Below are 17,739 nucleotides of genomic sequence, written 5' to 3' on the forward strand. Positions count from 1 at the left end.
TTAATTGCCAAGTAAAATGCAATAGTTATTGAGTTAAATAATTAATGGGCAAGAAAGAAAAAAATCACAGGCGGTGAGAATTCTTCTTGCAGTATAGGTTGTGCAGCTAGCTATAAGAAGCTTCAACATGCTGACAACAAATACTATCATGCAGTAAACTTATATTTTACGGTCGAATCAAAATGCTTTCTTTGAGTTGAAAAACTCAACTCTTTCACTGCAATAATTACTAACTTCATTTATTTACCGACAATTCTAGCCCTCAATATGATGATAGAAAAACCTATTCTCTTTGGTATAAATAAAATAAAATCCTAATTTTTTATTTACACATTCTCCACATATCATTTTTTTAAGCCAAATATAATGTCATATATTATTTAATATGATATTATATTTTTATTTTAAAATATAAAATATAATATGTTTAAATCTTATAATTCATTAATAATAAAGTATGAATTAATTATTTATTACTTTCTTTCTATAATTATTGATGTTTCAATTTTTTTATCTCAAAATAATTTGTTTAAAAATTTAAAATATTACTAATTTTTTAAGTATACTCGTATTTTATATTTTATTGTTAGTTAATTGTTAGTGTAGGCAAGATCAAGATATTAAACAAGAAAATTTTAGTCCAAATATAATAATGATTTACACTTGTTAAAAATTCTTAATCTATTCAGTCAAAAAAAAAATCTTAATCTATATACATTAATAATTATGAAAAATATAGCATAATACGTCAATAATTTCGGAATCTCTATATTATATCTTACTGATTCACATTAAATATGTTTTTAATGGTGATGACTCGTTAATTATTTATTATAAAAAAATTAATAACTTATTATAAATAATAATTTGTAATCGAATAACAGTGCATCATCTTCACCTCAAAAAAAAAAAAAAAAAAAAAACAGTGCATCATCTGTTTTTCTCATTAAATTTAAGATAAATAATATAATTATAAATTTCGCATCTAATTTCTTTAACCGGTGCCATATTGAACTTTAGGGCAGTTTGTGTTGTGAACAAGCCGATTCATAATGAAATACAAAAATTTCACCCAATAAATAGTTTGGCTAAGAATTAAAATCAACTTATGAATTGTTTGAAAGCATTGAACTTATTTGTTGCGTCATAAAATTCCTTCCCCAACATTTCCTTATTTTGTCTTCAAAGATTAAACTTTCCCGTGAGGTGCAATTACAACATTGCTTCGTTAGGTTGAGATATTCCGTTCACAGGACCATCATAATAGAAACGAACGATATTTAATGCAGAAGAAGCACGAACAGCGATGGACCACTCCATGTCAAGTAGTAATTATCAACTCCTCTGTCACTTCATCATCTTATTATAAATGCTTCTCCACACACTCACATGCCATTCACAAACGTTAAACACAACAATTCACTGTCACACACACGCATTTTACTCCGATGGACCGCGGAATAGTATACTAGTATTAGTATATGCCTCAACCAGATAACAACAACCGCTGCAAATGCATTTGAGTTTGTAACAATATATGTACCCGCTGAATCCTAGGTTCACAATTCCCTCCCACATCCCTTCTGATTTTTCTGTTCGTGCCATGAATATTGAAATCACAAAACAATAGTTGCAGACAATTTTAAAATAATTGTGGTAGTCAGATAATTACAATAAAATAATTCGCAGATAGATGTAAAAAAAAATGTTTAAATGATAAAGCATTGTGTATATATTATAACATGAGAAATAATTATGTACTAAAGATACTTCCAAATTAACTTTCCACCCAGTTGGAAAGTTGGTCAGAGCATCCAAGGATATACTTACTTAACTAGTGAAATTGTGCTGTCGTGGCAGCTTAATTAAAAAAATAAGCTCGAAATCTCACTCCAAGTACTATCACTGCATTTATTATATTTCTTTAAGCCATGTTTTAGAAAGAAAAGCGAAATTATTAAGTTTAAAAAAAAAATGAGGATTAAAAAAGTAAAGGCTTTTGATGTACTATGAGATTAGTGGGGGAAATTGGAAAAGTGAAAAAAACAAAAAAAGAGCACGTGAAAGGAAATTGCAGAAAGCAGTAAGTTCAGGTTCTTAACACCGTTGGCAGGGAAAAGAAATTCATTGAAGGCAGTGTTACTGTGTATGTAGTGACAAGGAAGGCATTCCCAGTGAGAACCGAAAACAAGTACCTGAACTCACATCTGCGTTCCCGTGTTCCGTCTTTCTATCTGGTATTTACTACTACACGCTGCTAAGGATACCTTTTTATGTTACCAACGAGCCCCACCCTTTTACGCGTACAACTCCAGGTGTCAAACACCAAAGCAATCGATTCTAATAGTACTACTACCAGTACTAGCATTAAATAAATAAATAAAATAACTATATTCAAATTATGAGTAAACAGAAAGGCAAATATGGATTAATTAATCAAATTCCAACCTTGTTTTTTTCCAGAGCGAGTCAAGCCTGTGTCCGGTTCTGGCGGGTTCCGATTTGCACCTAGTGAGAAGAGTAGGTCGCGATGGAGAGAGTGTTTGGTTTTGAGGTTGGGGTTCCTTTCCATTGGATAATTGTTGAAGCTTGAGTGGTTGGGTGAGGGAATCCAGCTTTTGCGGTTCCTGGGAAGTGGAATCTGTACTTGGCAGTTCCGTGTTGACGGGGGAACCCCAAAACCTACTCGCCAAAGAGGAAGATCTGTAGGGTGCGGATCTGCAGCGAGTTAAAAGCAAAGCGTTTTTGGGAGGCGTGGAGGAGTTGGAAGTGGAAGCGAAAGCGTTATCCACATTGAGATTCAGCGTCTCTCGGAAGGCAGATTCTGATTCTGATTCTTGGGCTTGGGGATGGGGATGGTAGTTGGGCTTGGGCTTGGGCTTGGGCTTTCGGCGGAAGAAGGGCCAGAGGCAGAGGGGCCGGCAGCGGCAGGAGTTGGGCTTTCGGATGGAGCAGCAGTTGCGGGGCGTGTCGCGCTTGGTTGGGGGCTGTTTGGAGGAGCGTCTGACTCGGACTTGGCCCATGCAGGTGACCTTGGGGGAGGAGGGCTCCTGGGTTTCGATGGTGGTGGCGTTTTTCTTGCGGACGAACATGGGGCTGGACCTGGACCTTCTGCTCCTGCTTCCTGCATTGCTCCTCAGGAACCGCATCAATGGGGGAGGGAACTTGTCGCTCCGACCCGGACTCGAAATGGCTTTGCCCGAGAGCTTCATCTCTCGGACTCACTTTGGTTCGAGAGTGTCAGGGTGTGAAAAGCAATCCAGATGGGGCTGCTCGCTTGCTTTCTGCAAAATGCTTTTCCCATTTTTGTTTCTTTGCTGTGGACTTTTTTAATTTTATTGCATCTTCGCAGTTCGCACGGATGGGTGAATCTGAATCCTCTTTACTGTCAATATCTTTTTTTTATTTATTATTATTATTAGGTTAAAACTCTATTTTCGTCCTTTATAATCTTTTTTTATTTCAATTTAGTTCTTAATTAATTTTTGATTCCAAATTAATTAATTGGTTTCAATTTAGTCCTAAATTAATTAATTAGTTTCAATGTGGGACTTTCCGTCCAAATTGCTTTAACGGTGTTAACTTTTGGTCACGTGGATGCCACGTAGATGCATACGTGCCATCCACGTGGATGAGAATTTTTTTGAAAATACCTGGATCCAGAACGGCCCGTTCTGAAACCAGAACGGGCCGTTCTGAGTGCACTTTTGGTGTGTTAATTTTGCATCCGGAACGGTCCGTTCCAAGTGCAAAATTAACACACCCAAAATGCACCAGAACGGCCCGTTCCAGTTTCAGAACGGGCCGTTCCGGTTTTATTTTATTTTTTTATATATAAAATATTAATAATTTTATAAAATATATATTATTAATTATATTTTAATTATGTTATTATATCCAATAAAATAAATATATTAATATTTTTTTTATATTTTATTTTATTATGTTTATCTAATTATCTTATTAATTTTTATCATTTTATTCCTTTAATCTTAAATAAGTTGTAAAAAATTATAAAGTGATATTCCTTTTATCTTATTAATTATTATATTTTTTAATAAAATTAATTAAGAATATTGGTTTAATTGCATTTTTTATCCCTCAAGTATTACAATTGTGCAGTTTTGTGATCTCCAAGATTTTAATTGCATAATTTTAGTCCTTAAAGAATTGCAATTGCGCGATTTTGGTCCTTCAATTTTTAATTGAACAATTTTAGTCCCTCAAATATCATAATAGTATGATTTTTGTTTCTCCCATTAAAAATTAATAATTTTAATATATATATATATATAATGTTTTAAAATTAAATAATTATTTATCTATTCAAATTAACGTATATTATAATTTTCGATATTATATTAATATATTTATAGATAAACTAATAATTTGATAAATATAACTTGTTATATATTAATATACTTTTACAAAAATATAAGTATATTAATTAGAAATATATATCTGATCTTATATATTTATATTTTTGTAAAAGTATATTAATATATATTAAGTTATATTTATCAAATTATTAGTTTATTTATAAAAAGGGTAAAAATATTGTTGATATTAATTTATCAGTAATATTAAAATACTAATAATATATAAATTTTATTTATTTAGTAATAATAAAATATATATCATTTGATACATTAAAAAAAATAATATACGTTAATTTAAATAAACAAAAAATTATATAATTTTAAACATTATATATATATATATTAAAATTTTAAAATTATTAAATTTTTAATGAGAAAAACTAAAATTCCACAATTATGATATTTGAGAAATTAAAATTGTTCAATTAAAAATTGTGAGACTAAAATTACATAATTATAATCTTTTAAGGACTGAAATTACTCAATTAAAACCTTAGAGATCAAAATTGCATAATTATAATATCAAAAACACAATTAAGTAAAGAATATTTTATTCACAGTTCTGGAACGGGCCGTTCTGAAACCATAATGGCCCGTTCTGATTTCAAAACGTCTCGTTCTGCTTCACTGGTGGTGTTTTAATTTTGCAACCAGAACGGCCCGTTCCGGTTTCAGAACGGGCCGTTCTGGGTCCAGGTGTTTTAAAAAAAATCTCATCCACGTGGATGCCACATATGCATCTACGTGGCGTCCACGTGGCCAAAAGTTAACACCGTTAAAACAATTTGGACGAAAAGTTCCACATTGAAACCAATTAATTAATTTAGGACTAAATTGAAACCAATTAATTAATTTGGGACCAAATTGAGACAAAAAATTAATGAGAGACTAAATTAAAACAAAAAAAGATTATAAGGGATCAAAATAGGGTTTTAACCTTATTATTATATCGTGGTTCTCACTTTCTCTTTCTCCATCCTCTCCAGCCCGCTTATATATTGTTTTATTTTCTACAACAATTGTTTTTTAAAATAATAATTATTTGAAATATAAATATTAAATATAGATCCATGATAGAAAACAGAGATATAATAATGTTTTGGAAACATTACATTACTATACGAATAACAATTTCAGGGGAGATGGATGGGATTGTACTACGTTAATCATATGGCTACGAAAACAATCTGACTTGAAGCGTCCTCGCCAAGCCATTTGAACCGATCGTTGGTGTTGGATTTCCTTGTGGCTTTAAAAAATAATTTAATATATATGTTGGATTTTGCTATACAATCGTTTTACGGAACTTCATGTAAGAACAAGCCCGCAGTGTGAGGATGTTACCTGAGATGAGTATATGCAAATTTACCTATGTTAGAGCATCAATAGTGAGATTGTTTATAACTAAACTTATGTGTCATATCATTGTCATGTTAATTTTGATTTATTTTATTGGTTGCTTAAATTTTAGTAAAGTTATTTGTAAAAGCAATTTTGTTAAAATTTAAACAATCTATAAAATGGATCAGAGTTGATATAGTAATAATGTAGTATAGAAGTTATTTATAAACAACTTCCACCGAAGATGTTATTAGCTTTACTTTTTTCACCTTTTCAATATGTTTTGATTGACTTTTTTTTCTACTTTTGTGTCAATGGTATTTCGTTTAATACACATTTATGATTTAATTTCTTAAGAATGTTAATTATAAGACAATAATATCATTAAAAAAATTAAACAAAAAATCCTCCATCTCATTGACAAGTGTTATTTATAAATTAAAATTTTCAGAGATATGGTTGCTTTTGTAGATTTAGTGTTTGTTTAATTATGTTTATAGAAATTAATATTTTTTAATAGAAATTAAACTATTAATATAAGCATCATAAGTCTCATGTTTTTAAATCTGTCACTAAATTGATTAAAATATTATTTTAATATTTAATAGTTCAATCAAGATTAAACTATCGATGAAAAATATTAGTAAAATAATTAATAATAAGTAAGTAATATAAAATAATATTAAAGAGACTAAATTCAAATACCTTTTTTTATGTGTGCTATGAAATATTCAAAATATATATAAAGGTTTGTATCAAATATATTTTGATGTTTAATGCAATGATCCGATTTTTTAAACTTTATAGTTTAATAATCTAAATAATAGAAAATAGAAATCTAATTTTTTAGGATTTATCATACAAATAATCTTTAGATATACATGTAACAATATATAAATATAGGTGTAAAATTTATCAATTCAAATCATGAATATAAATAATAAATCCATCAGTGGGACTACAATTGAAAATTGTAAATATACATATATAAACAGTAATTTGAACTAAAAACATAATTTTAGGTAGTCAATCAAACAATTACAATAATTGTGATTATTGTAGTCCAAGAATAAAGAATTTGCAAGCATAAGCTTAAAATAAAAAAATAGCATAATATAGAAGTGAGATGCAACCATGCATCAACATCATCATTTTAACATTGTGAAGCATAACACATTTCAACATAAATGACTCAATGTCCAACTTATCAACACACTTAATAGCATAACAACTCAACTTGCATCACTATTAGACAGCCTCCTATGATGTCAACTTAACATCTATTTAGCATAACAATATTTTATGAAACAGTACCATGACCCAACATTCAACATAACTATCAACTTAACATCTTTCAACATATCAAACAGTATATAAATAAATAAATTGTCAACCACAGTCACATAGCAGCTAAACAACACATAACTCACAACACAATACCATTTAATGCGTTGTCACATGTATCAACTAAAAGATCTCTTATAACGTGACAAGTAACTTAAGTAACTTAACCTCATCGAATCTAACTTAATAACACGATCCTTTTGGAATTGTTAGATCAACAACAAATTTGGATATCAAATACACAACATAACATGATTTTTCAAATTTCATCACTTAGAATAAGAAAGCTTAGTATTATTTTTAAGGATAAAACAATTTGGGTGTAGGTCTACTACAACCTTAGTATGAATAACTATGACTATATGGAATTAACTTGTCGACCACCCTTCAAATATTGTGCCTCTTATAGTACTTAGAAATTTTAGTCATTGACTTTATACCTTACTCAATTGGTCAACTTCTAAATAAGCACGACTCGACTTAGCCCCCATATGATATTAACTAAAGATTTGGAGAAAACTCAATATTTCACTTTAAGAGACAATTGTACTCAATAAGGGTTTTTCAATATTTGCACTCTTAAAGCACAACAATACCATGTTCTCACAATGGAATATTCATATTTTAAAATAACATATATTTTGTAGTCATAAGTTGGTCAGCACAACATAACTATATGCATCAAGCATTCACAACACAATTTTTTCAATACTACACATTTTATCATCATATAATGTAACTACAATTCAACTTGGAACATCAACATATAAAAAATTTATCATCATGATTCAACATTCAAACTCAACTAAGTTAAGGTTTTCATTCATCAAAGTCACGCCCAACACCATTTAGTTTACGCCCGACGTCACAAACTCATATCTGACATCATCCAAGCAAAGAGTCTTTGTTTGACCTACGCTTGGTGTGACAAAACCTAAGTCAAGCATTGTCCAGGCATAAAGTCACTGACTTGATCATACTTAACATTACTCATCTTGGACCCGACGTCACCAAGTTATATAGCTCAAAGGGCAATCATGCTCGGTGCCCTTCTACTTATGCCTTGTGTAATTAAAATAGGGAGTTCTCTTTTAACTTATGTGTGACACTACTAATGTCACACCCGAAGTTAGTGAGACAAAAAGTCTTTAATTTGCATCATGCCCTATGTCATGAAGTTGGCGTCAAATGCGACAGTAATTTATACAATTGGCATAATCACGATTTTGACTCTTATCACCTAAAACTTAATACAGAACAACATGCAACATAAGAAAACACAAGTATACATCATAACTAACTTAGATATATCATAGATTTCAACTTGCAACCAACCAATAGCTCAAATCATCACTTTCTTCTTGATTGCATCAAAAACCAACCAAAAACCCAAAGCACAAGCATTTTATCTTCAAATTCAGTCAACACAACCACAATGATGTACAATTCAAGCAAGAATTCAACAAAACAATTCAACCAAAATAGTCTAGAAGCTTCCTTTATCTTCGATCACCTAAAACATAGAAAAAAAAGAAAAAAAAAGAATGAGATCCTCTAAGGAGCTTCGTACAACAACTTCGAGAACTTTGATTCTCAACTTCAAAACTTTTGAAGCTCAACACCATTACTTAATCTAACTTAAAAAAAGGGGTTTACACTTTCTATGGAATCAACAAAAGGAAAGGAGTCTATCTTGCTTTAGACTTTCTACATTTCTTAAAGAAATGAATTTATAAAATCAAAGTCTTAAGAAAATTTTATATACATTTTTTTAAAAATTTAGTCAACTTTAACCTTAACTTAAAACAACTTTTAAATAGCTACATTTATAAGAATGTATCATTTTTCAAAATTTTACAATAATTAAACGACTAAACACATGATCGTATAAATTAATAAAAATCAATAAAGTTTTAGAATGTTAAATTTAGGTTTCAAATAATGCACAACAGATGCTTAAAAAAAAAATGCACAACAGTATGCTCATTTACACTAATAAATTTTCGTTTTGAGTAAAAAAGAGAATAATAAACACTTTAATTTAATTTAATTTTAAAAAATAAAAATATAAAAATGATGCTGTGTCTAGTATTTTTCATACTGACCAACTATGAATTGATTTTTGGTCGATTATTATTATTTTTTTTTCTCTAAGTTTTCCGATTCTTTGACCTTCTCAAGGCCAGTTCAACAACTAATTATCCCAATTTTCGTAAAACTATTTTTAGCGTAGGATGATCGTCGCTGGTAAGTTTTAAGGTTCATTTTTAATGTCAATTTTTTTGGATTTATTAATATAAAATATTAATTAATTTTATCGATGATTATTTTTATTAAAAAAGATTGGTCGATTTCTTGGTTAGATTTATTTCTAACCATATTACTTTTATCTATTAAATTTAAATTTAAAATATTATTTAAAATTTTGAACTTAATTCCACTCAGATCAATAATATATTGGTATTTATTTTCATATGGATGAATTATATTTTCTTTTTTCATAATTATTACCACTTTTGTGTTAATAAAATTTAATTTAAAATAATTATATTTTTATAAGATTTAATTCATATTATTTTATATATTATTATTTTTTTACTAAAATATTCTTAATTAAAATATATTAATTATAAATTATGTAAAAAATATGTAATCTAACTGAGATTGGTCAGGAGAAAAATGAATATTAATTAGAATGGAAAAATGATATAGATCATGTACTCTAATTAATTAGAAGATATATATATTAATTAATTAGTTAGGAAAGATGAGTAATAAAAAAAATGTTGGTACACATTTTTTAATATATTTGTTTTGATAGTCATTTTTATTGATTAAAAATTATAAAATTAAGAGATATTAGTAAATAAGGTATATGAGTAACTAAAATTTATATATTCTACTAAATTTTAATGTATTAAAAAAATGTGCTATCAGTCTTTATCTTTTTATAAAAATAATATACATACACTTTATCGTTAAGACATGTTAAGATACAATTATACTTGAGACATTCAGTTTGGTTTGATACATGGATGTAGATTGACGATGATGCATGAGTTATCTTGTAAAGGAAGGATACAGATACATACGACAGTATCAATGAAAAACCTAGATAGTTAGAAGAAAGAAATAAAATAAAACAGAAGGAACAGAACAGGGCGAGAGTTTCAGACAATCAAGTCCGCTAAGTCAATGAAAACAAATTTATGATTGGATTGTTTTTTTTTTTAATTTTATTTACTTATTTTGATTTTGGAGAGACATTACGGACCGACGAGAAAGTTCTTACACCAGATATACAATTCATAAAATTATCTAGACATGATCTTTCGTGTCCCCACCTTCTTCATCGTATATAAATCTAGATTCTTTGAGGAACTTTATTTACATTATAAACCCGTAGTTTATGATTGTGTTTGGTTGTTAGGCAAAAAAAATAGTGAAAAAGATAAAAGAGAGAAATAAATGAATAAAAATAAGATAAAAATAAATTTGTTTGATTTAAGAAAAATAATTAAGAAATAGAGAAAAAATAATATTTCAAAATTGTTTAATTTGAATGAATGTAAATAAAAAAATTATAGTAGAAAAGAAAAGTATAGTTTTACTATCATGTTACGCGTCAAAAGTTTATTTTTTATTTATTTTAGTTGATTAGAATCATTTTTCATTTAAATAAATGAAAGACATTTATTTGATTGTATTTAAAATAATATATATTCAAATACAACTAAATAAATATATCACTGAAATGGTTGTTTATTCGAATAAAATAATTTTTTAAAGGTTGTTTCATATGAATAATAATATTTTATTTAATGGTGATTTTGGGTCTTATTTGTATAATATTGCAACACCTAATTTTATAAACTAGATTGTTCATTACTTTATTACGTCTTTCCTTTTTATTGTGTTTGAAATTAAAAATTCGATTTTTCACCCTACTTGTTAACAATTTAAGCAAATATAATGCATGTTTAATACAACATAATAATATAATTGTACCAATTTACATATTTGTTTGCAACAACAATGTTGAACATGACCCATTACTTGGTTCTAAATCCAATTGCATTATTAACCATTTTATCTTCTTTTAAGTTGTCTTGATTTATACTTAGAGTACATTTATCATAATATCTACAATTGTGTAGTTCTAACATTTTCTAAATTATTACTTGTCTCATTTACAATTTCAATAGATGAACAATCCTTTAACAAATTAAATTAAATCAAATTAAATCAAATGACATCAATAATTAATGTCCCAAACAAAGAAAAAATTGAAAAATTAATATTAAGTCATGTAAGTGTCATTTTAAATAATCTCAGAAAATATAATGGATTTAAATTACATACTTCGCGTGTATTAAATTATCAATTAATTAAATACATTTCAATAATATGGTTAATATCTCTTACTTTGCAAAAAAAAAAAATAGTATATTTGAAGATATTGAATATTATTAACTATATATATATATATAGTGACGGATTCAGAAAATTTGTTAAGTGAGGATAATAAAATATTCTATATTATTTTTATTAAAAAAATTAATATTTTTTTGAAAAATATATTTTATGATAAAAAAATTAAAATACCTTATTTTAATAAATTATAATTATCTTATAAATAGAGTGATAATTTCTTTTTCTCTTTCTGTCTTAGATTATATTTAAGTGTTATTTTATAATTTTTGTGACTTATTTAATATTAGAGGAATAAAATGTTAAAAATTAATAAGATAAAAATAAAAATTATTAATTTCTTTTTTTTTTTTTAATTTTCTAACTTTCTACACTCATTCAAAACAAAAAATATTTTATGAGTGCAACGTCTACTTTTTTTTTTTTTTTTTTTTATAAGAATGAATGTCTATATTTAAATATGTTTAAGTTAAAAAAAATGTGTAACAATTACTCACATTCCTCTTAATATGGATCATCTCCTACCAACATACAATATGCATATACATGATCAAATGGTTAAAAAATAAAATAAAAATTGATAAATAACATACATCAGTAAACTAAATTATGACACCTTTAATAAGTAAAGAAGTAATAAATCTTTTAGTCAAAAAATATATTTTATTATAATAATAAAAAACAAGAAGGAAACTACTTATTTCAAGAATAAATTTCGATAAACCTACTTCACTCAATAATTCATGTTTTACATCAAGTATTTAACCGTTCAATTAAAAGTTTTTAATGTATAGATCAAATTTATAAAATTTATAAAAAATTAAAAATTATTTAATATCACGTTTCATCAATTTAAATTAATAAATAATCACAAAAAAATATTTTATATGTTATTTTGGATCTATCTAATAAAGTATCATATAATTTTTAATTTGTAAAAAAATTTATAAACTTGATCTATATATTAAAAAAAATTTATTTAATAGTTGAATTTTTAAAAATTTGATATAGAACATTAGCTATTGAAAAGAGTAAATCTATCAAGACTTACTTTTAGAATAAGTAAATTTTTTTCTCATAAAAAATTAAGATAATTTTATCATAGAGTGAAAGTAATTAAATAATAAAATAAAATATCAATATATTTTATTATATATATATATATATATGTATATATATAAAAGCATGTGTATATATATTCAAATAAAAGTACGATGTATTCAAATAAAAAAATGTCTCCATATAATAAAATGCTCCTGAACCAAATACAACATCTAAACATTCAAATAAAATCTCACCATTCACATATAGGTTTCATCCATTCAAATACAATGTGAAAATGCCTCCATACATATTGGAATAAAATACCAACCATATCCCATTCGAATAAAACATCAATCATATTCAAATAAAAAAAATTTCCAATTCGAATAAAACTTCAAATATTTTGTTTTAAAAAAATGATAACTCATGAATGTATGACTGGTTAACCTCACTTTTATTTTACCTTATTATAACATTCCTTCTTAAATTTTAAAAAAATCTGACTAAATTATTTTTTCTAGACATATAAAAACATTCTTAATCAAATTTAATTTTTGACTGTAATTACTTTGTTCGCTGATTGTTGTACTACGTATGCCAAAAGAAAACAAATGGCTGCATCGTGTCATGGTCTCCCAATGCTTTCTCAAACGCTATGAATCTCAAATGTTTTGCAAGCCTTGGGGATGACAACAAATAATCATCTACAGCATTCTTATCAAAATTATTATTATTTAAGGAAAGGGACAAGGGGAGTAGAGGAAAAGGGTTTGCGAAAATTTGAGCAAACAATGGTGTTTGGTTATGGACTGCCATGAATAATTTTTTCATACAAAAGAGCAAAACGTAATCCTCTAAAGTAAAATGCAGGCCCCAATACCATGTCCTCACGCAAGCCTTTCCGTACTGTCTCACCACAAACACAGTATGAGTCAACCAACACTATGTTCAATATTCCCTTAATAACGTTTCTTTACAATCCTATCCTTATGCCTATTCAGACAACCACGCACAATGTCAATGCAATTTAGTGATTTCAGTGTATAACTCCAACAAGAGAGCATAGAAAGTCAAAAATAGTTCAGTTAATTATGCCACTCGTGAACAGAGCTATATATTAGCTTGTGAATGCAAAAGCCATGGCATTATGGTCCCGAGAATCTGAGATCAATCAAGCCCTGGAAAGTGGAAAGTAGACGTTGAAATATAAAATTCTCAAAATCAGTTTCTATATTCATATGTCCATACCGCAGAGTACACCACTACACGGGTTGCATTGCAACTTGCACGCATTAAAAAATATGAATGTGATTATGCGAGTTATCTTGAGATCTGGTATTTGCAGAATGGTAAATTATTCGATATCCGAGTACGAGGTGCTAAACTTTATAATTATGTATTGGTCAAAAGAAAATGTCTACATATACCACGTGAGGCCCGATAATTAAATTAAAATCTGATACAATCAATAATTTCCTATAAAGTTATCATTTAGATGTATCATATAATTTTGTCAATGCACTTTGTATTGTCATCTGTTAGGTCCAGAGTAGGTTTAATAGTTACTCACAGCTAAAACAAGAGATGAGTAAAAAGAGACAATGGAGAAAATAACCACAGTAAAAATATTATTTACTGAAAGGGAGGAAATTACAACACTTCTCTCTCTATAACTTACTCCTTTGAATTAGGAGACTACTACTACCGAGAACAGATCTCAAGGTGTATAAGAGAGGAAGAGAGAAGAGAAGAAGATTTGGGATGAAAATTATGATTTTCAGCTTCCCTATTTATAGGAAAGTCCCAATGGCATTTTCGTAATTTCTCCTAAACTTTTAATATTATTTTATTATCATGTGGGACCCGCTTTTAATTTTAAATTAAAAGCCACCGAAAGTGGCATTGGTAGCTGGTGGCAGCTGTTCCCAACATTTCTCCCACTTGAAGATTATGATTAAGTTAATCATATCTTCACACCATTGATACTTCATGTTGCTTATGTCTTCAATAAGCCAAATAAGGATCGACACCATGTAAACTTGTCAGTGTTGACAGGCTTTGTCATTACGTCTGCTATGTTGTCTTTTGTATGGATCTTCTGCATATCCACTTTTCCTTCTTCTACTACTTCACGAACAAAGTGATATTGAATTCCTATGTGCTTTGTCCTGGAATGAAAGGCTGGATTCCTTGCAATGTGCAAGGCACTCTGACTGTCACAATACACAGTAATTTTCTCCTGCTTGTGCCCGAGTTCTTCCAGTAACCTTTGAATCCAGATTGCTTCCTTGCATGCTTGCGTAGCTGCCATGTATTCAGCTTCTGTAGTAGATAGAGCTACAACAGTCTGTAACTTAGACAACCAGCTCACTGCTCCTCCAGCAAGTGTAAACACATAACCAGTAGTAGATTTTCTTTTATCCAGATCTCCTGCAAAATCTGAATCAACATAGCCTTTGACAAAAAACTCCGATCCTTCAAAACATAATGCAACATCTGAGGTTCCTTTGATATATCTAAGGATCCTCTTTACAATACTCCAATGCTCTCTACCAGGATCTGCCATAAACCTACTGACCGCTCCCACTGCTTGTGCAATGTCTGGTCTCGTACAAATCATGGCATACATAAGGCTTCCCACCGCTGATGCATACGGCACTCGAGACATTTCCATCCTCTCTGCTTCATTGCTAGGACTCATACTTGAGGATAATTTGTAATTGACAGGAAGTGGGGTAGAAATTGGCTTACAGTCTTGCATGTTGAAGCGCCGCAAGACTTTCAATAAATAATTCTTCTGAGAAAGCCAAATCCTCCTGTTTTTTCTGTCTCGGTGAATTTGCATCCCTAAAATCTTGTTTGCTGGTCCCAAGTCCTTCATATCAAACTCCCTAGCCAATTGTGCCTTTAATTCTTGGATCTGATCTTTGTTGGGGCCTACCACCAACATGTCATCCACATACAACAGCAAGATGATGAAATCATTGTCATCAAACCTATTGTAGTACGTACAATGGTCTGAACTCAGTCTGTTGTAACCAAGGCTAATAATGAAGGAATCAAATCTCTTATACCAACACCTTGGCGCCTGCTTTAAACCGTACAGAGATTTGGTCAACCTACAAACCAAGTTTTCTTTTCCTTGTTCTTTAAAGCCTTCTGGTTGGAGCATATATATTTCTTCTTGGAGTTCCCCATGAAGAAAAGCAGTCTTTACATCAAGTTGCTCAAGATGTAAATTAAATGCAGCACACATAGCCAGAACAACTCTGATTGTGGTTAATCGAACAACTGGCGAGAATATCTCGTTAAAATCAATGCCCTCTTTCTGAGCATATCCCTTAACCACCAATCTTGCACGATATCTCTCCACTTGATCATTGCCATCACGTTTGATCTTATAGACCCATTTGCAACCAATGGCTTTTCGACCTTTTGGAAGATCAACAAGTTCCCATGTTTTATTTCTATGTAAGGCCTCTATTTCTTCATGCATTGCTGCCATCCACTGAGAAACATCAGAACTCCTCAACGCCTCTTGAAAGGTTGATGGTTCTCCTTCTTCAGTTAAGAGACAGTACGCATCATGACTTGCCATAACATAGTCTGAATGCCAAGATGGTCTCCTTCTCTCACGTCTTATTTGTTGAACTTCTTCATCATTGGCTTCATCTGGTTCTTGTTCCTCATGCTCTTGTTCTGCTTCAGAGGTGTCATCCTTTTTAGACTTTCCTCCTATCTCCACTATACTGGTGTCTTTGATAGTGCTGTCATTCTCCTGCTCCTTTTGCAGTTCAGTTTCTGCAAAGACTACATCCCTGCTGACAACAACCTTGCGGGCAGTGGGATCCCACAAGCGATACCCCTTAACATTGTCAGCATAACCCAAGAATATACATTTCCTGGATTTTGGGTCCAGCTTTGTTCTTTCTTGGGAGTTGTACATCACGTACACAGGACATCCAAACACATGTAATGAAGAATAATTAGATGGTTTTCCACTCCACATCTCCATTGGTGTCTTTAAACCAATTGCTGTTGATGGTGAGCGATTGATCAAATAACAAGCAGTTTTGACTGCTTCTGCCCAGAAAGACTTGGCTAATCCTGCAGTTCTCAACATAGCTCTTGTCCTTTCTAGGAGAGTTCGATTCATCCGCTCTGCTACCCCATTCTGCCGAGGTGTATGAGCAACTGTAAATTGCCTCTTGATACCCTCTTGCTTGCAGAATGCCAGAAAATCACCATCTATATATTCTCCTCCATTATCTGTCCTCAAGCACTTAATCCTTTTTCCAGTATCAAGTTCCACCTGTGCTTTAAATTCCTTGAATACTGGGAACACATCTGACTTCTTCTTGATTGGGTACACCCACAATCTCCGGGAATAATCATCAATAAATGATACAAAATATTTTTCTCCTCCCATGGAAATTTCTGGTGATTCCCAGACATCAGAATGGATCAAGTCAAGTATGTGTTTGCTCCTTGTAGTTACTTTGGCAAATTGTAATCTATGTTGCTTGCTTGTCACACAGTGCTCACAAAATGGTAAGGTTACCATTTTAAGCCCTGACAAGAGATTACGTTCCGCAAGAATTTTCAGGCCTCGCTCTGACATATGTCCTAGTCTACGATGCCACATCATCGTTGCCTCTTCTTGACTTATTGCTGCAACTGATGCATCTGCTTCTTGCAACGTTTCTCCCAAAAGCAAGTATAGATTTGATGTGATCTTCTCAGCTTTCATCACCACCAAATTGCCTTTAACTACCTTCAAGATTCCACCTTCAACGTGGATCTTGCACTTGAGATCATCTAGTTGCCCAATGGACAATAGATTCTTTTTCAAGCCCTTCACATGTCGTACCCCTTGAATTGTACGAACAGTACCATCATACATTTTTAATTTGATAGTACCAACTCCAGCAATTTCCAAAGCATGATCATTTCCCATAAATACGGATCCTCCTGAGATTGATTCATAAGTGCAAAACCAATCTCTATTTGGAGTCATGTGCCAGGTTGCACCTGAATCCAATATCCAACATTCATGGAGTTGTTTTTCGCCTCTGGAACTTATTGCTTCACTGTACAAGATTTCTCCATCTTCTTGGGTACTAGCAACACAACCTTGAGAGGTTGACGCTTCAGAATTCTTCCCTCCTCCACTCTTCTTGTGCCAACAATCTTTCTTCAT

General features: G+C 30.2%; 1 protein-coding gene across 2 annotated transcripts; it reads right to left on the minus strand.

Moving 5' to 3' along the window:
- Nucleotides 1-1,046: 1,046 nt before the first annotated feature.
- LOC109796742 (uncharacterized) lies at nucleotides 1,047-3,335 on the minus strand. 2 transcript variants are annotated; one of them, XM_020356516.3, is made up of 2 exons: nucleotides 2,449-3,335; nucleotides 1,047-1,592 (listed from the first exon to the last, which is right to left on the minus strand). In XM_020356516.3, exons 1-2 carry the CDS (start codon nucleotides 3,210-3,212, stop codon nucleotides 1,487-1,489), a joined length of 870 nt encoding a protein of 289 aa, XP_020212105.1. In that variant the 5' UTR covers nucleotides 3,213-3,335; the 3' UTR covers nucleotides 1,047-1,486. The 2 variants fall into 2 exon arrangements, with proteins under 2 accessions (XP_020212105.1, XP_020212106.1); XM_020356517.3 differs by lacking the exon at nucleotides 1,047-1,592 and adding an exon at nucleotides 2,107-2,361.
- Between the last annotated feature and the right edge of the window lie 14,404 nt (nucleotides 3,336-17,739).

This window comes from Cajanus cajan, chromosome 6 (genome assembly GCF_000230855.2).
Source record: "Cajanus cajan strain Asha chromosome 6, NIPB_CcT2T_4, whole genome shotgun sequence".
Lineage (NCBI taxonomy): Eukaryota > Viridiplantae > Streptophyta > Magnoliopsida > Fabales > Fabaceae > Cajanus > Cajanus cajan.